The sequence below is a fragment of the Pelophylax lessonae genome (genome assembly GCF_965119305.1).
Source record: "Pelophylax lessonae genome assembly, chromosome: 2".
In the NCBI taxonomy this organism is placed as follows: Eukaryota; Metazoa; Chordata; class Amphibia; order Anura; family Ranidae; genus Pelophylax; species Pelophylax lessonae.
The window spans coordinates 421,392,186-421,414,747 of NC_138769.1; the positions used below are offsets into that span (position 1 = coordinate 421,392,186).

Below are 22,562 nucleotides of genomic sequence, written 5' to 3' on the forward strand. Positions count from 1 at the left end.
TTGGAGTGTACACATGCTCCAGAAAAAATAATAAGAGAGCCTATTTAGGCTGTCCCATTAATCTCCAAGTTGCTCAGCACTTCCCCCCTCATAGTTTTGTTAAATACTACTGTAAACTTATGCATTAGGAATCCAAAAACTACAGCCAGTGAATCAATATTGTAAGCAGATATCTGGACTCTAGTGACTCTGGTGAAATATTGGCCAAGGTCAAAATTTTATCCTCAATCAAAAACTTTTCCCAATAACTTATTATTTGAGAATGAAAATCATTTACAAAACGAAGTTGATTTTTTGCAGTTGATATTTATTTCACAAAATTTGAAAACTTTAGGTTGCTGTAGAATGAAGTACAATCTCACAGAGTCTTCAGACTGTCTACTCTTCTTCACGTACCTATAGGGGGAATGCACAAAATGAAAAACAGAACTGTGGAAGAGAAGCAGCATATTACATAACATATTTTTTCAAAGCCAGGACTGTAATCAAAGCAAAGGCAGACATTGCGCTATTATAAAATGAATGACCTGATTAGGACTCATTCAATTAAAAATCAGAAGCCTGCCTGATTTATCTTTGGGTCTAAAGTGGTTGTAAACAACAGACATGAAATATGAACAAAGAATATACTTCTATAGTGTGTACTTGTCTCAATTAGGAGTACTGTGTGTCATTTTTGTATGCTGCTTCATTCCTCTGCTATCAGCTTGAATCATTTCTTACAAGTTTTCCTGACACCAAGAGAAAAATGGTGGAAGGGGAGGGAACTCGAGCAGATTGGCAACCTCAGCTCTGTTCCTGTGTGCAGGGGGATGTGTCTCTTCCCTCCAATCAGCTTTCAGACCTCTCCTAACTGAGCTCTGCAGAGTGTAACTTCAGCTCTCCGCCCCCTTTTTTCTGATCTTTCAGACTCTCAACTCATATTTCATGTCTGAGGTTTACAACCACTTTAAACTTTAAAATTGAAAAATAGAAACAAATTGGTTGCCGTGCACGGCTGCTCTAGTCTTAGTAATTGACCCTCAATGTACAGTATATTCAGTAATTATAACAATAATACAATTACCTTCTCCCTGGTAAATATATCACCCTAACCCAAAAAAAAAAAAGATTGGAAATGTATCCCTATATTTAGCCCTCTGACATTCTAAATTCTCTTTTTCCTAAAATTGTTGAATAATTTATTAATATTTTTTTTATATATATTTCTCTATGATTCATTCTGTTAAGCAAGACTTTTATTTTAATCTTACAATATGGCTGACAAATTTGAAATAGAAGAGGTCTTTGCTGATTCAGTGGCTCCATTGTTGTGCTGATCCAATAGCTTTAGCACTTTTTAATTTATTGACTTGATCAAGAAACCAGACCAGACCAGTTCACTCTAGCTCTATTCATATGTATGCTTGTTCCAGGTCAGTGGAACAGCTATTGGCTTTCATATCATGCTAAAATAACTAGTTAGATAACATATTTTCAGTGCTATTCTTCTTTTAGTATTGCTGGTTCCTTACATGTACACTGAAACCTATAATACTTTATGGTTTTAGACAATGCAACAGAATACTGTGTGAGCTGTCTTAGGGCTTGCCAATCATAGACAGCATGGTTTTCCAGTCCAAACACAAGGAAGTCATTGTTCTTCCAATATAAAGATGTCATGATAAACATGCAAGGATTTTTTCCCTTAATATTCTAAACACAAACACAATACAGAGTAGCAAAGGTAACCAAATAATAACCAATTATATTGTTGCGTATAAGCTATCATAATATGGACATACCTAACCACCTCCAAACCACTGTAAAAACATAGAGGAGAGGTGGACTTGTATTTTTAGAGTGCCCTTTAGAAACAGAGCTTCAGGAAACACACTTGGGCAACCTATATTCTTTGGAAAGCAATAGCGTTGCTTTAACTCAGCTCCAGTCTCCAAAGATTCTCGAATTAGGTTAGCGGAAATGTTCAGATTGCCATATGACTATATTATAGAGTATAACAGTCTGCCTTTGTAACCGTGTATCGTAAGAATTTTCTAATAAGGTAACAAAATCTCTTACCTTTCCACTATCTCTTGTTTTGCTGCGTAACTTGTTCACTTGAGATTCAGCAATATCAGCCCTTTCTTGGGCATCATCAAGCTCATGCTGCAGTTTCTTGTATTTAGATAAATATTGATTGGCTTGTTCTTCCTGCAAGAGATAGTAGTTTTTAGGACTATAAAAGTAAACTTTATGTTACTGACTCAAGATAACAAAAAAAATACAACTTTTTTCCTAGCAAAAGACAGGCAGGTGACATGGAAATAACCTGGTAATGCTACCCAACTGAGCCAAAGTCAGAAACTTTCCCCAATTTACTTTAAAGTAGAACTCAAGATTTTTTTTCCTTTTTGATAGAGTAATGGATATTTATGACCGCTGTCATTTTTTGCCATCTGTGTTCCATTGCAGAGATTTCCCTTCACTTCCTGTCCCATAGCCACAACAGGAAGTGAAAGGAAATCCTTCCAAAGTGAGTACTTGTCACTGTGGTCACCAGAACTAGTTTCCCTGTTTTGAAAATTTCCCCTTCATTCCTGTTCTGGTGATAACCAAAGACTTGGGATTTTCTTGAACTTTCACTAACAGTAAACCGGAAAAATAGGGAGGGTACATCTCCCTAACCGGGACACAGACAGCAAAAAATAAATAAAAACTAAAAGATGTTCTAATCTAACTCCATTCTATACAAAAAAACATTTTGCTTTTAGTTTTACTATAAATCAGACTTAAGTTGTACAATGTGGTCTGATTTAATCAAATTGGCAGGTATTACAGGAATCCTCCACTTCCTTCTCTAATACCTCTCCCAACTATTTAAATCAGACCTAAACCTTGAGTTTGGGTTAGCGTGAAGTTGATTTTTATATAATATATTGTAGAGTCTCCTTGTATTTACATGAGCTTTTACTTTTGAGCAGTAAATGCCTTTAAACAAAGCACAAACTAAATCTTTCATAATTCTACTGTATGTAATATCAGAGCAAAATTGATACTGCTGTATGAAGAAATCAAAAACTTTTCAATTATCAGTAAAGCACAAATGGTTGCCTTATATTAGTAGGAACCAATGTATTGTATCATGTCATATATCATATCATATATTCTTAGTCTCAACAACATGCTGCAAATCACATCTGCGGGTTTGCATATGTTTGTTACCCTTGCTGCAGTTATATCTAACTAGCCAGAGTGTGAGACATATGGAATGACCACATCTGCCAGAAAACACGATCACCACATAACTATCTTCTTTGTTCCCTAGGGGAGCTCGAAATTCAGAGAAAATTTACACGGGGCATCTTTAAAGAGAGACTGTGGATGCCAAATAGCTAACTCCAAATAGTAGGCTGTGCTTCTTGTACTTTACTGTTGTTTAGTGAGACCACCCATTTAAATGATGGGCCTATAATAAAATGCAAAAGGAATGAGGTTGTGGGCCAGAGCCAACAACCACAGAAGTTATTTATTGGTTTCAGAAGTCCCTGGGCATTATCAGAACTGGCATGTAGGCACCTAAAAATGTTTAGTTTTTGTAGTAATTGTCAATTGTCAGTTCACATTCTTTTGGGGCCCACAGATTCAGTTTAATGTGTATGCTGTAAAATAAAATTAAGATTTTCAGTGGTTGTTGTGTGTCTTAAAGAGGAAGTAAAGCTTCCTCTGTAACTTGCACCTATAGGTAAGCCTATAATAAGGCTTACCTATAGGCACTGTAAATATCTCCTAAACATGTACCGTTTAGGAAATATTTACTTTGCATGCAGCCAAGGACATCACTGGTGCATGGGCTCTGAAGGAACGGCTGCCCGAGCCAATCAGATGGCTGGGGGACACAAACCCTGAAGGAAGATGGGTGAACATGTCAGCTGTGCGCGGGTGCTGCTGCAGGAGCATTGTTCTAGGTAAGTATTTCATAATGAGGTAGTATGTGATGCATACTACCTCATTATGCCTTTGTCTTTCAGGTTTCTATTTTTTTTTTTTTTTTTACAATCTCTTTAAGAGACTTTTACATTTCTAGTGTGTCAAAGGGGATCATCTTGTATGTTGCATTCATTGTGTTTAATAAAGGACACATTTTTGGAAAAACTTACAGCCTCTTCAGATTGATGCTTATAACTCTTAACTTTAAGTTGCAATTTATCAATCAAATCTTGCATTCGGATCAGATTTTTCTTATCCTCTTCCGCCTTCCAAAATAAAAATGAGCATGATTATTAATAAGGGGCCAGATGACTTTGCATGTTTTTCCATTCTTTTGTTATAAATATTTTTATAATAATTAATCATTCAACATCTACTTATAGTTTTGTATAGTTTATATTATACCTGATAAGTAAGTTCTTTAATGCGCCTTTCAAACTTGCGGACTCCCTTTAGTGACTCTGCATTCCGACGCTGCTCCACTTCCAGTTCATTTTCTAATTCACGCACCTAAAACAAACCATTTGTTTTTATGATAAAGAACTGAAAACACAGTATCTTGTATTTATATTGGCCTTTTCATGTAACCCTGCATATTATTTTATTGCTCACTATTAATCATTTGCTGCATAATTTTATATACTTATATATATGTAACATAGTAACCAAAATGAAAAGTGCATAATTAAGGGATTTACATGTTTCCATTAGACTAAGGAGTTTACATTTTACAAGGGCAAATGGGGTCATAGTATACACTTAAAACGGAATAATGTAATACCCTGGACTCCAGCTTCTGAATCTGCTTTTTCCCCCCCTTAAGTGCAATCTGTTCTGCTTCATCCAGTCTCTTCTGAAGGTCTTTGATGGTTTGCTCCATGTTCTTTTTCATTCTCTCCAAGTGAGAACTGGTGTCTTGTTCTTTCTTTAGTTCTTCTGCCATCATTGCAGCCTGTAAATGAGAAGGATTACAAAGAGTATTTTGGCATACAAAAGTTTAGATGAAGATGGGTAACTGGCGGTGCACAACAGAATTTAGGGAATACAGACTGGAAAGTCTAATATATAAATGATATATATATATATATATATAAGTTCAAAAACTTTTTGAAGACCTCTCATAACGAAACGAATATTGGGTTGTCTGTGAGTTCTGGATATGTAACTGACACAGGCTTTAAGAAGGCCCTACTGCATACTGCACTGGTTCAGTGGAAGGTTTTCTGGTTTCTTTCTCACCATATCCTTCTGGGTTATACTTTCTCATTAAGTCCCAAGCCCTGCTTCATAGAAAACATGGTTTCCATACACTGCTTTGATGATGGTAAACTGAAACAGCTGTATGGAGTTTGGAATATTATTAGGCTGTTTCTGCTCTGGGGATGCAGTAGTTGGCAAATCAGGTAAAAATAAATGATCTGCAAGGCTCTCTCCTCTATATTAAAATGGGGGAATTGGCCTCTAATTTTGAGACATGTTGATAACAGCACACATTATCACTTGCAATTTGACAAGATTTGTTGTGTTTTTTTTTTTTTGTAGCTAAAAAGATGGTAAGTCTCCATCCAATGGATGTTTACTTATAACATTGTAGATGCTTACTTTTGGCATTGGTTAATTTAAAGATCTCTTGACACACATAGTCCTGACTTTTACATGGGTAGGACTGTTGTTTATGTTTCTGCCAAACTCTGCACACAAGAGAATGCTCATGCATGCCTTCATGATTAGTTGATTGGCAGTGATAAAAACTGCAATACACTTCCACAAATCCAATTGCTGTACTACCTTATGTGACCCAAACTTACAGAAAACAATAAAATTGTAAAGTTATACTTCTGCTATGTGCTACGGCATTCAGAACAAGTGTAACAAAGGGTAATTGTTTTTAAATTAGTTTGTATTGTTTTATCTAGTCTTTGAAATGTGTAAATGGTTTGTTTTATAATAATTTTAGGATTATGTGAATCACTGAGTAATTGCAGTAATTGCAGTAGGGTTAGGTTTAAGTATGTAATGTAAATCTCTATGTTTCTGCTCTACAAAAAAGCTACAACTGTTTGTTCATATTGATGATTACAAAAACAATGTTGGTATCAATAAGGTGCAATACACTGCTATGGAGATCATGTGAATGGAAAGTGGTCATGACTCACATCAGTGATGGCTTTTTTAGCTTTGTCTTCTGCATTTCGGCATTCCTGAATGGCCTCTTCTACTTCACTCTGCATGTGCGACAAGTCACTCTCCAGCTTTTTCTTCTGGTTGATAAGACTTGTATTCTGTAGAGAGAGATATACACCAGAATACATCATTTTTAAAAAATTAATCAACTGCAGAGGTGTAAATCCAGCAGGCATGAACTCCAAATGGGATGTCGCTAATATTTACTGGGTCTCTTAGAGTAAAAAAAATCTTACTACAAAAAAAAAAATATTAATACAAAAAGTGCAGAAATTGTTGGCTTGCAGGCTACCAATGTTTTTGAACTAGGCAATCTGTACACAGCTAAGAGGGAAGAAATAGGATGGCTGACTGGTCTGACTCATTACAGTTGATTTACTAAGGGGGGGAGAGTGTTCCCTTAGTTGTTAAAATTTGTAAAAAGCAAGTTTAGAAAATCAAACATGTAAAAATGAGCCCCAAGCTCTATCTGCAGCTGGAAAATGAAAATACAGAATATCCATATGTAATATTTCATATTCACCTAACCGAAAAATAAAATAGATGTGTATTTTTTAGTTGGGACCATAATGACTGAAGAAAATGTATGCATAACCACGATACAGTAACTTTAGGCTTCTGTCAGAACTAAAAAAAGGAACAGACAGATGAATAAAATAGATCAAATCATTCCTCCAACAAGAGTTTTAGGCTACATTTACACCTGAGCGTAGCGTTTTTGCGTGTTTTTTTACTGCAATTTACAGGCATTTTTACAGGCGTTTTTTGTGCAGGCGTTTTTAGATTGAATAGAGACCAATGGAAAACGCCTGTAATCTGCCCAAAAAGAAGCTCATGTACTTTTTTGAGCGTTGGGCGTTTTGCTCACATCGTCAAAACGCTCAGATGTGACCAGGGGCCATTGAAATGAATAGGATTTGTCTTGTTGGGCGTTTTGAGAGCAGAAAAACTCCCCAAAAACGCCCCAAAACGCCTACATGTGAACGGAGCCTTAACGATCAACAGAGGTTCTCTGTGTTTCCAAAAACAAGCCCTGATTATTAAAGATGGATCAGCTCATCTTGAAAATCTCAAAAAAAGAAACACTACCTACAATCTCAGCAAATAGTTGTAAATAGATTTTGGACCTGTGAATGAAGCAAGTTGACCCTTTCTGTAGCTTCCAGTAGTTCCTGCTCTGCCAGCTTCCTTGCTCGTTCTGTCTGCTCCAGTGCTGCCCTTAGTTCATCCAGCTCAGCCTGAAGCAAAGTGTTTCGCCTGTCACTGACTGCTGCTTGTTCCTTGAGGTCCTCAGAAAGGTGGAGGGTGTCATCCAGCTGGACTTGAAGGTCCTAGTAAACGGTAATGAAACAAACATTTGGGTTAATCATTTTTGCTTCCTGTGACATATTTTGTATTGTTGAAGCAAACCATGGTATCTTCTTAGCATTAGTTTGTACTTAGAATTCAGTTAGTAATATACATGCCTTGATGTGGGCCTGCAGATTTCGCATGGCTTTTGTTGCTTCTGTAGCCTGGCGAGTAGCGTGGCTTAGCTGAATTTCCATTTCATTCAGGTCTCCTTCCATCTTTTTCTTCAACCTGGTGGCTTCATTTCTGCTCTTGGCTTCTGCATCCAGGTTAGATTGCAATGATTCAATAATTCGCTGTTGGTTTCTCCTAATGTGCGACAAAGAAATGCAATCAATTTAGATGTTTGCACAAAAAGCATAACATACTTAAAATTAATTAAAGGTATATAGTTAATGTATGTTAATTCATATTTATAACCTACTTGCAGTATAACCAGATTTCATTTTGTTCAGTGCAACAATTTTTTGCATTAAAAGACTAATTTAAACTAAGTCAGTTTTACCTATTTTGTTGTATCCCAAACAGATTATTTTAAGGAAACAAAGTAATGACAGCAAATAGAAGGCTTTCATAGACAATCAGAATATACTAGTTGCCAGTCTCTCATTCTGTCACACTTGATTAAATACTTTGGGTCACTGATCTAAAACACGTAAATTATGTAGAGGCTTCTGACTTACTGACTTTATACTTGTTCCAGGTCAGGAATTTGAAAGTTATTGTTACAGATAGGTCAGCATACAAGACAGGAAAACAACATTCTTAGAGGGAAGACAGCAGTGGCAATCTGCGTGTATCACATCCTCTAAGGCAAGGTTCTTAACCAGGGTTCAATGGAACTCTAGGGTTTCTCCAGAGGTTGCTAGGACTTCCTTGAGCAAAGAATTCTTTTTCTGCCTCTCAGGTAAGTATCCACTGACACCATTGTTTTTTTTTAGCTATTTGTAAGGGGTAGTTCTTCCCAATGACCACAAGTGTAAGAAGCATTCTTCCTACTGTCCATCACACAATGTATCATGCGTTGTAGCTATAGTCATTTTTAGCAGGGGTTCCCTTAAACTGGAAAGTTATTTTAAGGGTTCCTCTGTTTTGAAAAGGTTGAGAGAGTCTGCTCTAATGCATTCTGCACCAACCTGATGTTTAAGAAATAAAGAATAAAGAAAAGCGGGGTAGTGCCATGAAAACAAAAAATGTTTGACTGCAAGCTAAAACATTGAAACATCATCTACAGTGGGTATCGAAAGTTTGGGCACTCCAGGTAAAAATTTGTATTATTGTGCATAAAGAAGCCAAGGAAAGATGGAAAAATCTCCAAAAGGCATCAAATTACAGATTAGACATTCTTATAATATGTCAACAAAAGTTAGATTTTTTTCCCCATCATTTACACTTTCAAAATAACAGAAAACAAAAAAATGGTGTCTGCAAAAGTTTGGGCACCCTGCAGAGTTAATATCTTGTACTGCCCCCTTTGGCAAGTATCACAGCTTGTAAATGCTTTTTGTAGCCAGCCAAGAGTCTTTCAATTCTTGTTTGAGTTATCTTTGCCCGTTCTTCCTTACAAAGGTCTTCCAGTTCTTTGAGATTTCTGGGCTGTCTATCACGCACTGCTCTTTTAAGGTCTATCCATAGATTTTCAATTATGTTGAGGTCAGGAGATTGTGAAGGCCATGGCAAAACCTTCAGTTTACGCCTCTTGATGTAATCCCCCGTGGATTTCGAGGTGTGTTTAGGATCATTATCCATTTGTAGAAGCCATCCTCTCTTTAACTTCAGGTTTTTCACAGATGGCATCAAGTTACCATCCAAAATTTGCTGAAATTTCATTGAATCCATTTTTCCTTCTACTTGTGAGATGTTCCCCGTGCCACTGGCTGAAATACAACCCCAAAGCATGATTGATCCACCCCCATGCTTAACAGTTGGACAGAGGTTCTTTTCATTAAATTCTGTGCCCCTTCTTCTCCAAATGTACCTTTGCTCATTCCGGCCAAAAAGTTCAATTTTAACCTCATCGGTCCACAGAACTTGTTTCCAAAATGCATCAGGTTGTCTATATGTTCATTTGCAAAGTTCAAACGCTGATTTTTGTGGTGAGGACGTAGAAGAGGTTTTCTTCTGATGACTCTTCCATGAAGACCATATTTGTACAAGTATCTCTTTATAGTGGAATAGTGTACCACAACTCCAGTGTCTGCCAAATCTTTCTGGAGGGATTGTGCAGTCAAACGTGGGTTTTGAATTGTTTTTCTCACAATCCTGCGAGCTGTTCTGTCTGATATTTTTCTTGGTCTTCCAGATCTTGCTTTAACTTCCACTGTTTCCTAATGACTGCCATTTCTTAATTACATTTCGAACAGAGGATATTGACATCTGAAAACGCTTTACTATCTTCTTATAGCCTTCTCCAGCTTTGTGAGCGTCAACTATTTTCAGTTTCAGTTTTCTAGACAACTGCTTAGAAGATCCCATGGTGATTGTTGGGGCAAGGTCAGATGAGATGGGCATTTAAAACCTTTGAGATTGACCTCACCTGGTCTTCCCAGATGATAATTGAGAACAATCCATGACACTGGCAGGTCTCAGCCTTGCAAAGAGGCAAGTGCATGCTATAAATTCTGCAGGGTGCCCAAACTTTTGCAGACGCCATATTTTTGTTTTCTGTAATTTTGAAAGTGTCAATGATGGAAATAAAATGTAACTTTTGTTGACATATTATAAGAATGTCTAATCTGTAATTTGATGCCTTTTGGAGATTTTTCCATCTTTCCTTGGCTTCTTTATGCACATTAATACAAATTTTTACCTGGGGTGCCCAAACTTTCGATCCCCACTATATCTACCAACCAGTTCCTAAAGTGAAGCTTAGAGAATTAATGTTTTATCCAAGACATCATATAAATCAGGGTCTCCCGAAAAAATGTGATGCAATATTTTATTTTTAACACCTAAACACACCCAAACTGCCATTTACAGTTGAAGTATTCATACTGTATAATGAAGAATGTGTTACAGTGCATTGGCCAGTATACTGGGCAATGCACTGCAGTTTTATTTAGGCACAGTTAGGGACTCCATTGCTGTATCCGACTTTGCATGAAAGCTATAGGTCATCTTTGACTCACGCACAGTTTTTAAATAATGAACATGCCTAATCCCTATAACAGAATGTACCTGGTATTTTCTGTCTCTTCATCCTTTTCAGCCACTTTTCTTTCAAATTCTGATTTTATCTGAGATAGCTCCAGTTGAAATCGGAGGGTTTTGCTTTCTTCATGTTCTAGTGCACCCTAATGATAACATAAAACAGAAATTCATTATATTGATCAATGGTTATAATAAAAGCATAATATAGCTTGATGATTTTAACATACCTGTTAATGCTAACACATCAGCTACCTCTCAGTTTCCCAGCCTAACCTCACTCTAATGGCAGCACCTTGTAATCTGCTACCTCTGCACTCCTTGCAATCTCTCCAACACCCCCCTTTCTTCTCTCTGATCACAACCTTATCAGTTTCATACTTTCCCTGTCTTTACCCTCCTATCCCTTAAACCAGCAAGCAGTTATCATAAGAAACCCTCACCACTTTTGCCCTTCTCCTCTCTATTCTGCTACTGACTACCTCTACAACAAGACCTGACTTCTGTCCTGCCCTGACCTGGCTACTTTTGTGTAAAACAGTTACCTCTCTTCCTCCCTTGACACCCTTGCTCCTCTCACTGCACACAGAATTAGATCCTGACGGCTACAGCCTTGGCACCAGATAGCACCAGAAGTCTCAAAAGATATAGTCGTGCTCTTGAGTGAGTGTGGTGTAAAAACTTGCTCACTGCAGAATTTTGCCCTGTAGAAATATGCTTTCTCATTGATACCCTTTCATCTAGTCCTTGTCAACTCTTTTCTACTTTTAACTCTCTACTTTGTCCCCCACTGCCACCACCCAACAACCCATTCGATGCCTTGGACTTTTCCAATTATTTTAAAAACAAGCTAGATGCAATTTTTGACAAAATCTCCACTTTCCAGTTATTTCCCACATTTAACTTACACAGGGTAATTAAATATTGCCCAAACGTACGTTTTTTGGCAGTCGTTCCCGTAAGAACTACCTGCACCTAATTCAGGAAAGCATATGGTGCAGTGTCAGTAACATTATCCAAACATGTGGCAAATTCAAGCAGTTCTTACTACCACCACTTTAAGAATTTATCAATATGGCAGCATTTCTTAAAGAATTACAGACATTTCTTGGCTTAGGAAACTGGCGGTAATTAAGACCAACTCTGATCTGGTGTACCTACCAAAGAAGGCCATGCCTGTGCTGGGAAGCTGTCATATGCTGTATGTAACAGCTTCTCACACAGGGCTGTTTTCCCTGCCTAATTTACCTGTCAGCCAGGAAATTCCCTGGCTGAAAGCTTAGTGTAAGCCAAAGGACTGGGGTTACAGCTAATGTAGTAACCAATTATGAGCAATGCCCACATTTGGGAAATGACTTGTCACTGGCTGGGTGAAACCTGATGAAGAGCTGAGAGAATAGTTCCCATTAGGTCTGTGTCACTTTTGAATGACAGTGAATAGCAGTGGGCGGATTCAAAAGCCACTATTGGACACACTAGTTGGTATTAATCCGCACACTCCCATACACTGTCAATTAAAATTAGAGCGGGCTTGATGGGGAACTAGTCTCTCAGTTACACCCATCCATACTTAAAAAAATTAATTGGTCAAGCACCTGTAAAGGTGATGGACACAGTGGCCAGGGAGAGAGGGCGGGAGTGAGTGCACTGGGGAAGGAGCATCCAGTGTGGACACTCCTTCCCCAATGCAGACATCGACAAATTCATGTACATGTCTGTGACAGGCACGGTACATGAATTGGGAAAAAGCACCAACACTTTCAGTGCTGCGCCCTAATCAAATTCTAAAGGGTGTCTACAACACCCTTTATGAATTCCCCCAACCATGTCTACCACCATATTCAATACTGCCCAATTTTGACCCCCCACTACAGAGGAGGTTGCTAAACTTCCATCTCATAACCTTTCTTTTGAATCTCATTCTCTCACAAGTACCTTAGTCACCTTCTTGCACTTTTGTACGCTCACTTCTCTCCCTCTCAAGTGGCATCTTCCCCTTCCCTCTAAAACATGCACTGGTCACTCTGATACTTAAAAATCCCTCATTGGTCCCCACCAGCCGGAACAATGTAAGACCCATCTCCTTGCTTCTCTTTACCTCTAGAATGCCTAGTCTACAGCCACCTGAGCCATCACTAATAACAACCTTCTCTACTCCTTATAATCTGGCTTTTGCCCTCAATACCCTACAAAAACTGACCCTCTGTAACTCCCTAATGGCTTACTAACTGCTGAAACAAATGGCCACTACTCAGTACTTTTATCATTAGACCTTTCTGATGCCTTTGCCACAGTTGACCTCCTCAAAAAAACTTCATCCCCTTGGCCTCCAAGACTTTGCTCTTTAACCACTTTACCGCTGAGTACCGTAGTACTACTGCGGCAAAGTGGCTCGTTATCGTCTGATGACGTAGACCTACGTCGCCAGACTCCTCCCCCTGTAGGTGGCGCTCGCGCGCCGCCGGAGGCGCGCTCCCGCTGTTTTCATTCACAGCGGGAGTCGGGCCAGGGGAGGAGCAGCGGCGATCGCCGCTGCTCTGCCCCGATCGTCGGGGAATCCAGTTTGGAGATCCGCCCGCCTGTGTAAACAGAGCGGGCGGATCTCCTAAGTGACAGGGAGTGACAGATCGGAGTGTTCAGCATAGCTGAACATCCGATCTGTCCCTGGCTCACTCAGTCACCTCCCCCCCACACGTTAGTAAGCACCAGGCATACATTAACCCCTCCCTCTTCAATAAAATTAACCCCTTCCCTGCCAGTGTCATTTTTACAGTAACAGTGCATATTTATAGCACTGATTACTGCAGTAATGTCACTGGTACCCCCAAAAGTGTCAAAAATGTCAGTCAAGGGTCCAATCTGTCCGCCGCAATGTCGCAGTCCCGCAAAAAAAATTGCAGATCGCCGCCATTACGCGTTAAAAGAAAACACCAAAAATGACAGAAATCTTTCCCATAGTTAGTAAACGCAATAACTTTTGCGCAAACCAATCAAAATACGCTCATTGTGATTTTTTTTACCAAACATGGGTAGCAGAAAATAAATTGGCCAAAAATTTTAAAAAAATTGGTTTTTACATCTTTTTTGGGGGGAATTTCATATAAAAAAATGTTAAAAATATTGTTATTTTTTCAAAATAAACGCTCTTTTTTTGTTTATAGCGCAAAAAGTAAAAATCGCACAGGTGATCAAATACCACCAAAAGAAATCTCTGTTTGTGGGAAAAAAAGGGCGTAAATTTCGTTTGGGTACGGCGTTGCATGACCGTGCAATTGTCAGTTAAAGTCGCACAGCGCCGAATCGCAAAAAGTGGCCCAGACGTAAGACAGCAAAATGCTCCGGTGGTAAAGTGGTTAAGGGTTCTCATCCTGCCTAATTAAGTGCTCCTTCAGTATTACCTACAATTCTATCTCCACCTCTCCTCTTCCCCTTTCCTTAGGAGTCCCCCAGGGCTCTGTCCTTGGACCCCTTCTATACCTTCCTTGATGAGTTGTTACCGTTTTAATATAATTTCATTGCTGATGACACACAAATCTATCTCTCTACTTCTGACCCCTAAAAACTACTGAGCTCATATTTGCTCCTCCCATACCCCCTCCCCTGTCTTTTCCATTGAGATAAATAGCACAACTGTTCTTCTCTCCCCTCATTCCCAGACTCTGACCTCTATTTTTAGCCCCACATCCAATCAGTGTCCAAATCCCGCCATCTTAATTTCCATAACATTTATGAAATACACCCCTTCTTACCAAAGACAAAAAGACTCATGCTATTTAAAAAGCATATTGGGAGTGTGTAATAAGTAAATTATCTTCTACCTGATATACTATGCACAGACAAATTATTCTACCTGCCAAACTAACATGTCTGTGAAATACAGGGCAAAGTTCAGTCTGCAGCAGTTAGGCCAACATCGGTTAGGGATAACTCACTATTGGAGACCCTGAGTCACATAAATACCACTGCATGATTTGGTTTGCCAGCAAAATATAAAGAAACGAACATTTCACTTTTGGGTAATATAATTCTGATATTAATAGCTTTTTTTTTCTATATAATTGTTTTCATCTCAATAGAGGCATAATTGCCATTAGGTGACCTACATTAATATTTATCTATTCTAGTCAGAGGAAGAGGAAAGTTTACTGATGGCAACAACCAGTGGTTGTATGTAGTCTTGTATGTGTATGTAGTGCCCCATCTAGTGGAATAGGGGAGTTTTTAAAAGCCATTGTAAGAAAAGCTAGACTACTTTTTGGAGAGAATTCTAATAAACTAAAAGATAAACTAAAAGATGCAAAACTTCAAAACGAATGTCAGATTGCAAAAGATAGTAGGACAAACCCCGAAAAATTCTTATATTTTATTATTAGTAAAAAGGTCATGTCTAAAGCCTCGTACACACGCAACGAATTTCCGCTGACCGGTCGTCCGTCTTTTGTCCAGAGTGCGTGTCTGTTGGTTGGAATGTGCTCTAGACTGCACACGAATTTTCCCACATGACAGAATTCTACTTCAGAAGTGATTTCATGTGTTGGATTGCTTTCTATGTGTTCTTTCATCTCTGAGCATGCCTAGTCTTGCTCATAAGATTTTTCCCCATCGAAATCTGTACTGATGAGACGAAAATCGGATGTGTTTTGACGGAGGACAAACATTTTAATGCCTGCACACCAGGATTTTGTCAGCCAAAAAGTCGGAGTCGGCTGTCGAAAGCACCATACTAACAAGCCGAAAATCGGCAAATCGGGCCTCGGACGAAATTTCCCGGCCGAATTTCTTCTCGTGTGTACAGAGCTTAAAGCCCCGTAGAATATGTATGCATCATACATACTAGGAGATAAGCTGATGGAGTCAATGGTGGAGAAGGATCTGGGGGGTTCTGATAGATCATAAGCTTAATAATAGCATGCAATGCCAAGCTGAAGTTTCAAGAGCGAGCAAAATCTTTTCTTGCATTAACAGAGGCATGGACTCCAGAGAGAGATATCATTTTGCCCCTGTAGAAATCATTATTAAGACCTTATCTGGAATATGCAGTTTAGGTTTGGGCACCAGTCTATAAAAAGGATATCGGGGAACTGGAGAAATTGCAGAGAAGGGCAACCAAACTGATAAGAGGCATGGAGCAGCTCAGCTATGAGGAAGGATTAGAGGAACTGACTTTACTCTCTCTTGAGAAGAGGAGATTAAGGGGGGGGGGGGGTGTATGATCAACATGTATAAATACATAAGGGGTTCAAAAAGTGAACTTGGTGTTGAGTTATTCACTTTAAGGTCATCGCAGAGAACAAGAGGCCACTCTTTACGTCTGGAGGAAAAAGGATTTCATCGCCAAATACGGAAAGGCTTCTTTACAGTAAGAGCTATGAAAATGTGGAGTACACTCCCTCAAGAGCTGGTTCTGGCCAGCTCAGTAGATCATTTTAGGAAAGGACTGGAATATTTCCTAGATACACATAATATAACTGGATACTAAAGTTGACCCAGGGAATATCTGATTGCCTCTTGGGGGACCAGGAAGGAATGTTTTCCCCTGCTGGAGCAAATTGGATCATGCTTTATTGTATTTTATGTTGCCTTTCTCTGGATAAACTGTGGGTAAAGGATTGTATATATATATATATATATATATATATATATATATATTTTTTTTTTTTTCCTTCTATTGGTTGAACTGGACTTGTGTCTTTTTTCAGCAAGCGTAACTATGTAAAATCTTTGGATTATTGTTGGTCTCACCTCCGCTTCTTCAAGAGCCATCTGTACCTCTGACTTCTCCTGCTCTACCTGTTTCTTCACCTTTTCTACTTCATGCAGATTCTTGTTACCTTCACTGACCTGATCGGTCAGGTCTGAAATCTCCTCTGAAATGGAATAGAAATTTGTAATAAATGAACAACCTTCTCGCGTTTGAGATAGCATTGATGTTGCAGTTTTAGGTTCTTCCCTGCAGCCTAAGCATCCCATGCAGCCTAAACATCTCACTAGTTATCTAAATATCTTCTATGTCCTGCCAACAAGACCTCTGTGCCTTAATTTCCATGCCCACCCACATGTAATAGGCATTATAAGCTATGTTTTAGATGTACCCTTTTATTTAGTTTAAAGTAATACTGTAATAGTAAAAAAGTAAAGGTGCCCTGCTAAAGAAGAGCTCTTAATCTCACATTTCTGGCAGGTCATAACTCCTACTTTTCCAGCACTGCAGCCACCATTAGTCCCTTTGGCATTCAACACAGATGAATCAGGTGTCAGATGTTTGTCTTCCCCATCGTATCTTGTAGTTCCATCCTCCCACCCCTAATTCACTATAGGACTCAGCAGTGATGCAGGGATCAGAGGACAGAACTATGGTAAATGGCAGGAGACAATCCAACTCTCCCAAAAGTGTTGAATGCTGAAAAGTCTGATGAAGGCTGCAGTGCTAGAACTGAGAAAAAGTAGGAGACACAAAGAGGTTAGAATAGGAGCTCTACTATTACAGAGCTCCTTTTTCTTTTTTTTTTTAGACAGGGTTACTTTCATGTTTTACATACATGAAGAGGACGTAGGGCTCTCTTGAATGTGATAGAAGGAGGAAGAACTGGTTCAGAGAAGAACTGGCAAATACAGTGATAAAGTAGAGAGTACAAGTATTATAAGTAGTAAATGGCAGATTCTAATGACAATTCTCATTATTCCTGTCAACGTTACTTTTTCAGTGCTGTCCTAATAGATTTGTATAGGTCAAAAATATGTTGTATACATACAGTAAATGCATATACAGTCAGGTCCATAAATATTGGGACATCAACACAATTCTAATCTTTTTGGCTCTATACACCACCACAATGGATTTGAAATTAAACAAACAAGATGTGCTTTAACTGCAGACTTTCAGCTATAATTTGAGAGTATTTACATCCAAATCAGGTGAACGGTGTAGGATCTACAACAGTTTGTATATGTGCCTCCCACTTTTTAAGGGACCAAAAGTAATGGGACAGATTAACAATCATAAATCAAACTTTCACTTTTTAATACTTGGTTGCAAATCCTTTGCAGTCAATTACAGCCTGAAGTCTGGAATGCATAGACATCACCAGACGCTGGGTTTCATCCCGGGTGATGCTCTGCCAGGCCTCTACTGCAACTCTCTTCAGTTCCTGCTTGTTCTTGGGGCATTCATGCTTCAGGTCATTGTCCATCTGCACTGTAAAGCGCCATCCAATGAGTTCTGAAGCAAGATAATATTGCCTGAAACACTTCAGAATTCATCCTGCTGCTTTTGTCAGCAGTCACATCCATGGGCGTTCATAGGTAGGGGCAAGGGAGGGGGGGAAAATGCCCCCCCTGGAATCTCAAGTTCCCCTTTCAAGTGGTTGTTAAGCCACTTTATACCATCCTGTCTGGTCTGTTTAATAATCCTGTGTGTCTGTGTATGTATTTTAAAAAAATAAACCGTTCTTTGCCACTTTTCAGAGGGTCGAGCATCGCTCACGTGACCCGTCAGCTCTCTCCTCTCCCCGTCTGACAGCTGCCTGCAGCGGGAGGGGCCAAAGATTCCTCACTGATGTCAGTCAGGACGGGGGGCAGGAGAGAGGAGGAGAGAGGCGACGGGTCATGTGAGCGGTAATCGGCGCTCTGAAAACCTGTAAAGAATGGCTTATTTTTATAAAACACAGACACAGGGGCACACAGGATTATTAAACAGACTGTAGACAGGATATGAAACTTTAAATGAAACTACAGCAGCAGGAGGGGGAAAGGGCGGGCACTGACACAGGAGCAGGCAGACAGGGAGAGAGGGGGGAGAGAGGACAGAGGAGGACAGAGGAGGACGACGGATGCACGTAAACTGACCACAGTGTCAGGGCTCAGCAACCATGGTATACCATGGTCAGTTTACAGAGGGGAGGACATAGCCAGGCAGGATCAGCCAGGTATTTTAGGTGATAGAAGGGACCAAATTACACAGCACAAGCACTGTGCTGTATAACATGCTTTAAGGGAGCAGGATCACATTTTTTTTTTTAGGTTAACAAATGCTTTAAAAATAAATGGTGCTGTTTGCTCTTTAAAAAGAAATACTCAAAATAAGTATAATGACTAAGCCCCTCCCCTTCATGACATTGTTGAAAAGGGGCGGAGCATGCGTGACCTTAAAATGATGCCCCCCCTGAAAAAAGTTCTGCGGACGCCCATGGTCACATCATCAATAAATACAAGAGAACCAGTTCCATTGGCAGCCATACATGCCCATGCCATGACACTACCACCACCATGCTTCACTGATGAGGTGGTATGCTTTGGATCATGAGCAGATCCTTTCCTTCTCCATACTCTCCTCTTCCCATCACTCTGGTACAAGTTGATCTTGGTCTCATCTTTCCATAGGATGTTGTTCCAGAACTGTGAAGGCTTTTTTAGATGTTGTTTGGCAAACTCTAATCTGGCCTTCCTGTTTTTGAGGCTCACCAATGGTTTACATCTTGTGGTGAACCCTCTGTATTCACTCTGGTGAAGTCTTCTCTTGATTGTTGACTTTGACACACCTACCTCCTGGAGAGTGTTCTTGATCTGGCCAACTGTTGTGAAGGGTGTTTTCTTCACCAGGGAAATAATTCTTCGGTCATCCACCACAGTTGTTTTCTGTGATTTTCCGGGTCTTTTGGTGTTGCTGAGCTCACCGGTGCATTCTTTCTTTTTAAAGATGTTCCAAACAGTTGATTTGGCCACACCTAATGTTTTTGCTATCTCTCTGATGGGTTTTGTTTTTTCAGACTAATGATGGCTTGCTTCACTGATAGTGACAGCTCTTTGGATCTCATATTGAGAGTTGACAACAACAGATTCCAAATGCAAATAGCACACTTGAAATTAACTCTGGACCTTTTATCTGCTCCTTGTAAATGGGATAATGAGGGAATAACACACACCTGGCCATGGAACAGCCGAGCAGCCAAATGTCCCATTACTTTTGGTCCCCTAAAAAGTGGGAGTCACATATACAAACTGTTGTAATTCCTACACCTTTCACCTGATTTGGATGTAAATACCCTCAAATTAAATCTGAAAGTCTGCAGTTAAAGCACATCTTGTTTGTTTCATTTCAAATCCATTGTGGTGGGATGTAGAGCCAAAAAGATTCGAATTGTGTCAATGTCCCAATATTTATGGACCAGACTGTATAACACTGCTTTGATAAAAAATGTTCTATTTCTTATGTTGAATCTGACTAAAAATGTATATCTTGAAATAAACCTATGCTTTAAATATACCGGTATATATTTTTTTCTATTATCAAGCAAGGTTGCTACCTTGCAGATTTTTGTTCTCCCTCTTTAAAGTTTCCAGGTTATCTAAGACTTCTTCATAGGCATTCTTCAACTTGAAGAGCTCTGTGCTCAGGTTGCGTCCCTCCTTCTGTGAAGCTTCTAGTTCAGCCTGGGCTTCCTCATACTTCTGTTTCCAGTCAGCTAGAATCTTGTCAAAGTTCCTTTGCTTCTTGTCCATGGCAGCAGCAACAGCATTGGATTTCTCCAGATCAATCATTATGTCTTCCAGCTCACTCTGCAGGCGATGCTTGGTCTTTTCCAGAGATGCACACTTTGCATTAGCTGCCTCAACTGCTTCTTCAGCCTCTTGAAGACGTATAGCTAGCTTTTTCCTATAGAGAGAGACACAACAAGAGAATTAAATATACGCATAAGCTTGTTTATTAAAGCAGTTAGCAAACAGATTACCGTTTCTGTAGTCAGCTGAACTGCATTGTGATTGGCAAATTAACTCGTTGCTTAGTTGTTGGAGAACTCAGTGGAATTAATCACCCATTTGCTTAGGGATGTTGCTAAGAGATGTCTCTTTTTGGAGACACATTTGCTTTCATACAGATAAATATTTAAAGTCCAATACTTGTGACAATACTTTTAAAGAAATGCACTGGCAGCTTACTTTGCTTCCTCTAACTCTTCTGTCCTCTGAATGGCATCAGTTTCATATTTAGTCCTCCACAGTGCCACTTCAGCATTGCCTTTTGAAAGACACCTCTGGAGTTCTGATTTAGCTTCCTGCTCTTCATCAAACTGTTCCCGAAGGAGGTCACAGTCATGTCTGGCAGACTGCAGTGCATGTGCCAGTGCATTTTTGGCCTGAAAAAATAAAATTGAACTATAAGATGTGGTCATGTAGAAGGGAATGAATAACATTCTTTTAGATAAATGAGCATTGGAACTCTTAGTGGAAATAAAGTAGTTAAGGTTGTTGTTAATAGCAATTGATCAGATGTTGGATTTTCAATGTACAACTTGCTCTGGAAAAACAGTAAGTTTTGTCAGGTTGCCTTTTATTGGCAACTACTCCACTTTTTTTCAGTTTTAAAAGGCAGAAGTGTGGGGGAGGGTTTTGTCCAACCACAACAAGACTGTGTCTGAACTAATCACTTGGAGGAGAGTAAAGCCCCGTACACACGATAAGAAATTTGGAAGGGAAAATTGGACGACTGATCTGCCGATTTTCGGATTGTTAGTATGGTGCTTTCGACAGCCGACTCCGACTTTTCGGCTGACAAAATCCTGATGTGCAGGCTATAAAATTTTTGTTGTCCGTAATACAACATCCAATTTTCGTCTCATTAGTACAGATTTCGACTGAAAAAAATCTTAAGAGCAAGACTAGGCATGCTCAGAGACGAAAGAAGACATACAAAGCAATCCAACACATGACATCACTTCTGAAGTAGAATTCTGTCGTACGGGAAAATTCATATGAAAAAAACCTCTTCACTTTCCACATCAGACTAGCATGCCACAAAAAACGACGACCGGTCGGCGGAAATTCGTAGCGCGTGTACGGGGCTTTATAGGTCTTGAAGCATATTAATAGGGATCAATATGATTCATGTCTTAATCTAGTATCTTATCACTGCCTTTTAGGACAGTTAGATGCATGTGAAAGGACGTTAGGTATTTTTGTGGTTAGGATAAGGTAAGCAAGGTATGGTACTTGTGAATGTTGAAAGTCTTATGAAGTTGTTCCTTATTGTTTTTTTAATGCTACCCTAAGGTCTTAAGTTGTTTTTTGGTTTCATTCATGTTGGCACACCATAGAATCAAGAGAGAGGGGAAGTTTGTTTCTAGCACAAGGAGGCACATGTCCTTGCAGCATTTTTTGTTTTCAATGGTTGTTATTGAAAAAGTTTTATAAAGAACAGAGAAGTTACAAAAAGCAATAAACAGTGGTACATCATTCCCAATTGTCCTCCAATGATCACACCTTGCAGCATTTTTAAGTGGATTAGTAGTGAGTGTATTTATCAAATTTTGGGAATAGAAATTAAGTGAAGAAAGCCCATGTGTTTTTTACCCAAGTTTGTATCTGTCATCCTAAATGTTATATTGTTTATATTTTTTTTCAGAAACACTATAAGGCCCAGTTCACATTGGTGCGACATATGCTCTGACTTTGAGAGCACATGTTGCATCACAAATCGATCCCCATTAAAGTGATTGATTGTAAAGTCTCCTTTTTTTTTTTTTTTTTAAATAACAAACATGTTATACTTACCTTCTCAGTTGGTTTTGCACAGAGCAGCCGGGATCCTCCTATTCTCGAGTCCCTTTTCGCTCCTCCTGGGCCCCTCCCTCCTGTCAAGTGCCCCCACAGCATTTACCTTGCTATGGGGGCACCCGAGCTGAGCTGCAGCTCCTTGTGTCCATTCAAACATGGAGCTGCCGTTTCGCCCTGCTCCCTCTCGCTCCTGATTGGCTAACTGACTTTGATTGACAGCCATGGGAGCCAATGGTGCTGCTGCTGTGTCTCAGACAATCAGGAGGGAGAGTCACGAAAGGCTGAGGGACTCGTGGGCATTGCTGGATAGAGAGGGGGCTCAGGTAAGTATTAGGGGGAGCTGGGGAAGCTGCTGCAAACAG

At 39.5% G+C, this 22,562-nt stretch overlaps 1 protein-coding gene across 1 annotated transcript in view; it reads right to left on the reverse strand.

The window, feature by feature from the left end:
• Positions 1–298: 298 nt before the first annotated feature.
• MYH15 (myosin heavy chain 15) overlaps positions 299–22,562 on the reverse strand; it is a 77,975-nt gene continuing 55,711 nt past the window's right edge. The window contains exons 20-31 of the mRNA XM_082246411.1: positions 20,587–20,783; positions 19,953–20,302; positions 16,393–16,517; positions 10,681–10,796; positions 7,620–7,812; positions 7,281–7,484; positions 6,126–6,251; positions 4,751–4,921; positions 4,375–4,479; positions 4,140–4,235; positions 2,062–2,193; positions 299–396 (exon numbers count right to left, since the gene is read on the reverse strand). Coding sequence (XP_082102537.1) covers positions 379–396; positions 2,062–2,193; positions 4,140–4,235; positions 4,375–4,479; positions 4,751–4,921; positions 6,126–6,251; positions 7,281–7,484; positions 7,620–7,812; positions 10,681–10,796; positions 16,393–16,517; positions 19,953–20,302; positions 20,587–20,783 — 1,833 coding nt within the window. The 3' untranslated portion in view covers positions 299–378. The remainder of the gene's footprint in view (positions 397–2,061; positions 2,194–4,139; positions 4,236–4,374; positions 4,480–4,750; positions 4,922–6,125; positions 6,252–7,280; positions 7,485–7,619; positions 7,813–10,680; positions 10,797–16,392; positions 16,518–19,952; positions 20,303–20,586; positions 20,784–22,562) is intronic.